The sequence below is a fragment of the Contarinia nasturtii genome, unplaced genomic scaffold (assembly GCF_009176525.2).
Source record: "Contarinia nasturtii isolate CC-2019 unplaced genomic scaffold, AAFC_CNas_1.1 Cnas_scaffold_493, whole genome shotgun sequence".
Lineage (NCBI taxonomy): Eukaryota > Metazoa > Arthropoda > Insecta > Diptera > Cecidomyiidae > Contarinia > Contarinia nasturtii.
In genome coordinates, this window is record NW_022197846.1 from 2,147,835 (window position 1) to 2,157,266 (window position 9,432).

Sequence of the window (9,432 nt, forward strand, 5' to 3'; positions counted from 1 at the left end):
TATACAAATTGAATCTTTAACCTGATATCACTTGTGAAATTGAGTGCACACACAAGTCCAGCAGTATACATTTATGCAACTGTCTAAACGCTTTTAACCCCCATGTACATCTTTTATCATTGAATAATTAATGTGTATGCTTCGATAAATACAAAATCCGTTGCTCATTTCCATTAATTATTTCCATTCGCACTTGCATTTTGTGCATATGATCACCGGGAACAATGTTTCCAAATTGAACACGTGTCTGTTTCACACATGTACATTTCATCGAAATAATTTCACTTCTCAACATTTCGAAAGATTGCATATGGTTTTTTTTTGTTGAGTATTCATTTTATACACACATTGTAATCAGTCAGGTGATGATGTGATCACCATCAATTTGCTTTTTTTCTCGTTTATTATCATTTTTTTCTTAAGAAATATGTTTTTCGCTTCTTTGAAAGATATACATTTTTTTCATTGAGACATTTTTGACATCTTGCACAACTCGATTGTTTTTCAGTTTGTAACACACATTTAACCTTCGAATGGAAAACCATAAGGTGTAATTCAAATATTTTTTTTGTTTTCAATATACATTGTACATTATACAATATCCAAAATGTGTACTTGAAAATATCTTGAAAAATTGTTTTTGGAAATTGTGTGTCTGTAGAATGTGTTGTTGATTTTTTTTTTTCGTAAATTGAGTAAATTGAGAAGAACAATTGTTGTTTACACGTGCTTCTCAGTTATTCACAAGGACTCTTTCCCATCGTTGTTTTAACTGCTTTTTGCACAATTATTTTAAAAAAATAAAACATCTCTTGTTTTTCATAATAATTGTAGATAGTATTCAAGTAAATTAAGTTGAAAAAAATTCCATTGATAAGTATAAATAATGGGTTTTTATGCATAGTTATTTTATCACAACTTTTTGTCGTTAGTCATAAAGATGAAGTATCCAGTTGTATTTTTTGGGCTAGTCTTAGCATTGGTAATATTTGTGTATGATTGGAAGAAAGAACGTTGTTTTCAGTTTTTTGTGTTTTTGACAGGTTCTGATGATGGTGAATGTCGCAGAAGGAGACGGAGGAAGAAGAAGAGGACTTGGTCGACTTAGGCTAGGACGTAGCCGCGGTGGTGCAGATGAAGGAAACGTTCCACAAACATGTGGTAGTTTTGGTCGAATGGCCAGCAATAGTGGCTATGGTAATTTATCGAAGAAAAACTGAATCCCTTGTGGAAAATTGACTGACTAAATAGTCAGTTAACTAATTTGGGACATTTTTGGCTAAAGCCAACTGAGATTGAAGTTGTTTTAAGTTGATTTGGGTGATTTTTTAGTCAATCCTAGTAGAGAAAAATATAACTTAATTCAACTTCAATCGCAGTTGAATATATAAAAAAACGTCCCAAATTAGTCATCTGTTTAAAATGAATTACATAGACGACTAAAGTCGACTGGGTAGACGACTTCAGTTAACAAAATTCAACTTCAGTCGATTTCAGGTAACCAGTCAGTCAGTCACTTTTTTCCACAGGGAAATTACAAATAAAAAACCATCTATACATTACTATTTCAGATGTTGATTCACTCACTAATCATTTTGATAATATGGGTGTTAATTCTGGAAGTTCTGGAAGTTCATCAAGTTACCGTAATTTTCTGAACGATTCAAACATAGAAGTTTTCCTATTTTTTTCGTTTTACCTTTTTTGCATTTCTATGTAAAGATGATGACACTTCAACATCTGGAAGAGAGCACGAACCACCAATGACCAAAAGACAATACAAGTTTGTGAATTTATTTCTGAGAGTCTCTCAACACGATAATTAATTGATCTTCAACTCATAATACAGGGAACAGATGCAGTTTCTCCAGAATCAAAAAATGGCGTTAGTATTTGAAATATTTTCAATTTAATATCTTGCTTCATCAGTTCGTGCTCAACATTCTTTTTCATCGGCTGATTTACAACAAATTTAATCCTTTACAATTGATTTAATTTTTGACACTTTTTTCTTTAACAAAGAGTACAAGCGCAATTTGATGCACTTGCTGATGCTGAGAGAGTACTCCAAAAATTAATCCAAGATCCAACTAAGTATGTTCTTTTATTTTAAATTTTTATCTTTAGATTCTCATATCAAATAAAATGTCTCGAAATATTTATGTTAATTTTAAATAGGTGGAGTCAAGGGAGAGAAAAGATGTAAGTTATTTTATTTAAATATATGACATTCTATTTTTTTGCAGAGTATCCTGATTTGCTGCTGCTCAGCATATAGCTGAGAGCTGAGAAATGCTGAGCTCGTGCGGCTAACGCATACGAAACGGATGCACGATACATATTCCCCTTTCGCTTCGTATGTGCTGCCGTTGACGCTATTGCCGGTACAATGGTTACACACTATACCAGCGAACATACGAAGTGAAAGGAGAATATGTATCGTGCATCCGTTTCGTATGCGTTAGACGTACACTTTCAGAATATATGAAAGACTGAGAGCAGAAACAGCACGTCGCATCTCATCTCTTGCTTTCACTTACGTAAGCAAAATAACGAGGGGTGCGACGTGATGTTTTTCTCGCAGCTTCTCATATGTCGGTCGCAACACAATTTCAAACTCAACTGGTTACTAAGTTTTGAGTTTTGAATTGAACGTCCAATCAACTGTTTATAACCGTTTAAACGGGGAGAACGCATGTGTGCGTGCCATCCGTTTCGTATGCGTTAGCCGCACGAGTTCAGCATTTCTCAGCTCTCAGCTATATGCTGAGCAGCAGCAAATCAAGATGCTCTGTTTTTTTGTTAATATCTTATAAACATGTTCAACAGTGATAATGCATATGCGACAAATCAGTAAGTCACTTTTATTATGCAATTTTTTTTAATACATGATATTAATAAAACTTATTTTAAATTCAGACAAACACTAAAAATTATTAAAAAAGAATTTGAAAAATTGAAAGCAAGAAAACCTGAATAAAAAGGAAGAAGGCAGGACAAGAGGCACAAAAGATGCAAACATAATTCATAATTTTTTATGTTCAATATAATTTTTCTGATTTTATGTAAAAAACTTTTTCTTGTGAATGAATTCACAAACTTAATAAAAGTGATCGAAAAATATGTTGTTTTAAATAGTTTTTCTATTTCTAAATCCTTTTATTTATCGAAAACATCACACCGAGAAAGAAAATCTAATACAATAGAATGAGTGTCATAAGTTAAATGAAATTACAATATATTACTATTGATAATGATCTCAAATGAAGTTATTAACGCATGTTAAAAAAAGTCTTTTCTAAAAGTAAATCCAGAAAGAAATAATGACTCCAAAAGATTGTATATGTTTTACTAGAGGGTGCATCGAGTACTCATTTTAGTCAGTCGGGTAATGCGCTTATGATCAGTATCAATTTGTGTCATTTGTTTTTCATGTGTATAGTGTATTCTATTCTATTCATCTCCTCACTTGCGACAGCTTTTTTTTTGGTTCAATATGTCGGTGGAAACAGTTATGCGAACAATTGAAGAGATATTGCCAACGAATTGAAATCGAGTTTATGTAGTATAAAATGAGAAAAGTCTGGGAAAACAATGAGTAAAGATGAAAGAAAGTGAGAGAACGAAATAAAAATAAATACCACCAAGCATGGGAAATGGAGAAAAATGAAAACAATTGGGAACTTTTTCATGTTGCTCCATATTATGCATATTGAATTTTAAGTGCATATTTGTTGTTATTGAATTTTATTCTTCTATTGATGTATTTTTACGTCATCAAACAAACATGCACGATTGATGAATGGGGAAAGAGAAACGATAGACAACATGAGAAAGTGTGTATTATTATTTGATGAAAAGCATAGCGGATCAAATTTTCAGTCGATTGACCGTCAATCCATTCACTTTTTCTCTTCTTCGTATCACTTTTTTCATTCTCTAGTGCTCTCCGTGTCTAATTTATCTGGCAAGCAAATACAACGAAGCTTTTCTCATGAATAATAAACAAGCAAGCCAAACGAAATAAAGGCAAAACAACAAAAAACTGAATTTATGTATATAGAGATCTTAAAACACAATTTAATTCAACTGTAGACATATCACACCGTGTAAAGTATGTATATGTGTGTGTGTGATGGATGTTGGTTCACATTTCAGTGTTGGGGCATTTTTGGATTTTAAAAATTTCCGACTTTATTTGGGTAAATAAAAGCAACATTGAATTCATCTCTCTCAGCGATGGATGTTTACGTGTTTTGTTCTTTTCGTTTCTTTATTGCGAAAATGCTTCAGTGTGTAACGAACATATTCGTTCATGCGTTTATTTCTTGGTTCCGTTGCTACAGCCGCGCGCTCTTTCTCTCTCTCCCACTCTCGCTTGTCCGCTTGTTCATTCGCTAGCTCATTCCATACCATCAACGACAACCAAAATAAAATGGCAAAGTGAAAACAACAACACAGACGATGCAAATGCATTTCCTTCAATATTTATTTCCATAAAACTTTCTACTTTATTTCATATGCATTAAAAATATAAAATTTATTGTGTATTGTATGCATGCTGAATACGATTTTGCTTCTGTAATTCCTTTCCTTTTGTATGACGAAAAGGCATTGTGCATGGCGCTCTTTCACTGTATCACATCGATCGATGTGTCTGTATTTGCTGTGGATATCCAAAACTATGCACTTGGCCATAGAGTAACATGTGTGTGTGTGTATGCGTGGTACACGTCTTTGTTATAGACTGTCAATATCAATTTAAGACTACCTCGATTCACAATTCGCTCTTGCTTCATTCATATTCCCATCGAAAGTGGTTTCTTTAACCATAGCATTCATTTATTTTATATATTGTATATATAGATTCGAGTGGGAATTTTCACGTTTCAAAACTTTCGTATATTTTCCCATGGTGCGTCACGTCAAAGTGTATCATGTGCTCGTTGCTCATCGCATTTTAGATGATCAACATGTCGAACGAAAAGTTGATGCTCTTTCTGAAAATTAGATATGACCCCGAAATGAAGAGGTGGAGTTATTAAAGGTAAAGACGAGAGAGAAAAAAAGCCAAGCGTAGCCGATTCCCAACGCATTCACCTTCAAGTAAAACATTTTACCATGCATTTTCCATAAACTTTATAATCTCCATAAAAGACCCATTCTTCAAATTTAGATCGTATACTTTTCTCTTTTATCTCTCTCTCTCTCTCTCCTCGAAATACCGAAGAAATCCATTCGAAGGAATATATCATAGTCAATATGCCAAAAACGCACAATATTATTTATTGGCTGCTTTTTTAATATTTTGGTCAATTTCTATCGAGTCTTTTCGCAAACAATCTATGGTTTTCTGACTGGCCAAATTGAATTTGAAACCTTATGTAAAACCGTCGTTTATTTTTCGGTTATAGTTTGGCCAAATATGGTCTAATCTAAGGTGGTAAAAAGCCATCTTAACATATGTTAAGAAAGTTTTGGCACTAAATTCAGACGTTCGCCATTTGAACAACAAACACACGATATTAAATTCTTTTTTATTAGTATAAACCTTTATTCATAGGCTATCGAATAGCACATTTACATTACACTTAACGGGCCATTGTCTTCGATTTTTCGCAGTATGCGTCGAACCTTCAAAATATGTTGATATCTTTCAACTTTCGCTTGAATCGTCCTATCAATTGTTGCTCGTTTTGAGCTTCCCAGCCCTTCTCGTACACCTTACGTTTAAGAACCGACCAGAAATCTTCGATTGGACGTGTCTGTGGAATGTTTGGTGGATTGTCCTTTTTCGGTACAAAAGGAATATTTTGAGCAGTTAGCCAATTTAATGTTTTTTTCGCATAATGACTGCTTGCAAGATCCGGCCAAAACATGATTTCGGCTCGGGTGTGATGGTTTTCAATGAATTGCTTCAGTTTTGGCAAGCACTGATTGATATAAGTGTCAGAATCGATCGCTTTGGCTCCAAATGGTCGAATAACTGGTGTTGAAATACCTTTCGATGAAATGGCCACCCATACCAACACCTTTGGCTCAAATTTGGCTTTGCTAGCATATTTAACATTGTCAGGTGTTGATACAATATTTTCAGTGTAAAAGCCATCATTTCCACTCAATTCATGGTGCGAAAAAGTGAAGTAAGATTCATCATCCAAAATCATGAATTTTCCGTTTACAAAGTGTTTACGACGTAGTTCACGGCAACATTTAGGTATTATTTCGAGTTGTCTGGCTGTATATTTTGGTGCTCGCTTACGTTTCCGATAAAAAACGTTGTTTTTCTTCAAAATGTTATGAACTGTCACGTATGAAACTTCAAATTTTCCCGATAATCGCCGTGTTGACTGACCGACCTTGTTTTTGGCATTCGATAGCAGACTTTTCGTTGTTCTGACACTTACCAGATTTTTTTTATTTTCTGGTTCCTTATCTTCATGACAATCCTTTAAAACACGAAAAATTGTTCGGCGAGAGATTGGCTTGTCTTTGAACATACGAAGAATTTCGTTTGTACTTAGCTGTCCAAAAAGGTTTGAAACAGACTTGCGTAAATCAAGTTTGTATGACATTCTTATTGCACTACGTGCATTGGTTGACATATCTCCGTTAGTTAATGCGACGCAATGAATGTTTAAATTTAGTGCCAAAACTTTCTTAACATATGTTAAAAAGTTATTTTCGAATACGAAAACTTTCAACCGGTTTGCTTAAATCATTTGACTTTCTATTGGTATTGTTTTTATACAATAGAATGTAAAATGAGAATGGGACGGGTGAAGATGTGTTAAAAGCCCATTTGGTGCCCATTGTGTTTTTATATGATTTCAAAGCGTGTATGTTAATTTAAATTTACTTAGTCAAAAATAAATTTCGATTTAATCTCGGTATGGATAAATTGGTGGCTAGTAAACGTTCCTCGAAAACGGACTTTGAGATATTTTTTAAGAAATGTTTAGTTTCGATGTCATTCATGTATCGATTCTCGACCGTCGATTGAGAACGTTTACTATTTGGGATTTATTGGGAACACACAACGTATTATAAATGGATGTGTGTGTGGTGTATTATTCAATCCATGGATATATTCCAATCACAATCATTCAGAGACTATTTTCGAGATGCAATATCTGTTGTAAAGCATTCTTCTTATTTATACAACGGTTTGTCTGAAATGCAGAATGGGGCAGAGTTATCAACTCTGGATGCTTTGCTGTATCGTTTGTACATTTGTTCCAATTTTGGCACACAATATTTACTTAATTCTTGTATTAATAATCTGACCGAAATGAACACATCTTTAGTGCTTACGTACACATTGAATGTAAGAAACAATTAGAAACCATGAAATAATTACAAATACATAGAGTCATACTCACCGAATGACACTAAATATCATTGTGTAAATGTAGCATTATTTCCAGAGGGAAATTTCGTTCAAAGCTTATTTGCCATCTTTTATGTTCGTCGTTTTTCCATGCCCTTTCGCACATACACACACCCATTCTCTTTCCATCCACATCTCTGGTTTTCATCTTTATGTGTTTGAAATTCGTATGGTGAAAATCGAAATATGGCTTTCGTCTCCGTACAAAATAGCCAAACCGGATTAGATGCTGCTGTGGATACTTGCAAATATGAAACGTTCATAATGCACATACTACAATCTAATGTATTCTCACAACATAAAACTTTGAATATAGTATTTGGTATGCGTGCGTGTGCGAGTGTGTGTGTGTCTGTGAGTGAGTGAGTGTGATCATGGATGCGTGTTTATAATGCGTTTGAATATGTAACATCTTTTGAATGTACTCCATACAACATACATGCACTGGCATAGCTTGGAAAATTAATGGCCACTGCAGTGTTATAAGAAGCTTATCGCAATCCAGGTAAACTCGACAAAATAACTATTTTATATCAACTTCAAAGCACAGATTTTTCGATTTGTACTCTCTCCCGTTTTACGCATTCATTACATTATTTTATCCATTTAAAACGTGTTTCGCCATTGGCCTCAAAAACAAACAAACGAACGCGTTCGCGATAGACTGAAAGTAATGCAATCGAAATGAAGTAATCGCAGCACTTCGAACATTGAAAACGAAACATATAGAGAAAAGAGAAAAGATTAAACTCAATACAATTACTTTGTTCTGATCAAAACATATCCTGTTCGGTGATATAGGTACCTACACGGACGGAACCGTTCGAGCGAACGGACTGTGAAAACTCTTTTTCTGGTCGCAAAGTACAAAATTCCCACTTTGATTGCATGAAAATTAATATAAAATGTCAGGAGTTGCGTCCACCTGGACACTCATGTCACTGTGCCACATACCTACACCCGCCATTATATTTAGTCATATTGTATTTAGAAATGTATGTGTATGTATAACAATCATATATCATCTATTCAAAAACGTTTATTATCACATAAGCAGTGCTTACTATGAAAGTGAATATTGTCGCATTCGAAATAACGAGCCAAATGTTTATACGTGACTTGATACGATGTTTGAGTCTATTCACCAAATCGATACAAAAGTATTACTATTTCGTATTTCTTCAATTGCAAGTAATTATGCATTATTTATGAAATCAGCACAAAGTATCTATAATTCAATGCGAAACTGTAACTCATTTGTTATTTCTGCCATTCTACAGGCTCTATATTTTCATTTTCGACACTGATTTCTCTTCATATGGTGCAACTTTGTGAATGTTTGCCTCGGAATTGTATTCATCTTTGAAATCTATGTCACATTTTGTTTTTGATAGGCTCATCGGGATAATACGCAAATGTAGTATTCGCTATACTTATTATATATATACTTCGGTTCGACAAATGGCTCTATTTGGTTCTTATTTTTTACCAGCGAGTATGGGTACATACCTGAACATTGGAATACAAGAGAATATCTGTCGATCAACGAATAGTACACCGGAATTTTTTCAGGAAGGTGATGGCAAAATCCATAATTCCTCACAAGAGTCAACTCTATCTAGTGCAGTAGTGTGGAGGAGTCGGAGGGGGGTGAGAAAATGTTCGAAAATTATTCGAATTTGCTAGGGTTTTTGATTCAAAAAGTGAAGATTTTTTGTTGCTCAACAAAAGTTGGAAATAGAATAAATAAATTTTCTTATTTCTCCGAGAAAATTCTTTCGATTTGCTAGGGATTTTCACTGAAAAAAGTGATCTCCAAAAAAAACGAAATCACCCCCTCCCCCCTGATTCTCTCGGCAAATCTTCTTGCAAAAAGGGTTCTTTAATTTCACTCAGAAAAAACTTGTTTACAGGAAGGAAGAGCTTGGCTCAAAAACCCTAGCAAATTGAAGGAATCCAGGGTCCTACGAATGTTTTAAAAGGCTAATACGAACCCTTGGAACCATCGTCAACACCTATGAATATGGATACATATTCCTCCA

General features: G+C 34.2%; 2 protein-coding genes across 3 annotated transcripts; one reads left to right on the forward strand and one right to left on the reverse strand.

Moving 5' to 3' along the window:
- The first annotated feature begins 527 nt into the window (after positions 1-527).
- On the forward strand, positions 528-3,123 carry LOC116339268. 2 transcript variants are annotated; one of them, XM_031765044.1, is made up of 10 exons: positions 528-548; positions 905-982; positions 1,044-1,197; positions 1,572-1,646; positions 1,723-1,783; positions 1,850-1,885; positions 2,023-2,094; positions 2,179-2,202; positions 2,830-2,853; positions 2,920-3,123. In XM_031765044.1, the coding sequence occupies exons 1-10, from the start codon at positions 534-536 to the stop codon at positions 2,978-2,980; spliced, it is 600 nt and encodes a 199-aa protein (XP_031620904.1). In that variant the 5' UTR covers positions 528-533; the 3' UTR covers positions 2,981-3,123. The 2 variants fall into 2 exon arrangements, with proteins under 2 accessions (XP_031620904.1, XP_031620905.1); XM_031765045.1 differs by lacking the exon at positions 528-548 and having other exon boundaries at positions 810-982.
- A 2,513-nt stretch (positions 3,124-5,636) lies between these two features.
- LOC116339331 lies at positions 5,637-6,575 on the reverse strand. The gene has a single exon (XM_031765152.1). It carries the CDS (start codon positions 6,573-6,575, stop codon positions 5,637-5,639), a length of 939 nt encoding a protein of 312 aa, XP_031621012.1.
- Between the last annotated feature and the right edge of the window lie 2,857 nt (positions 6,576-9,432).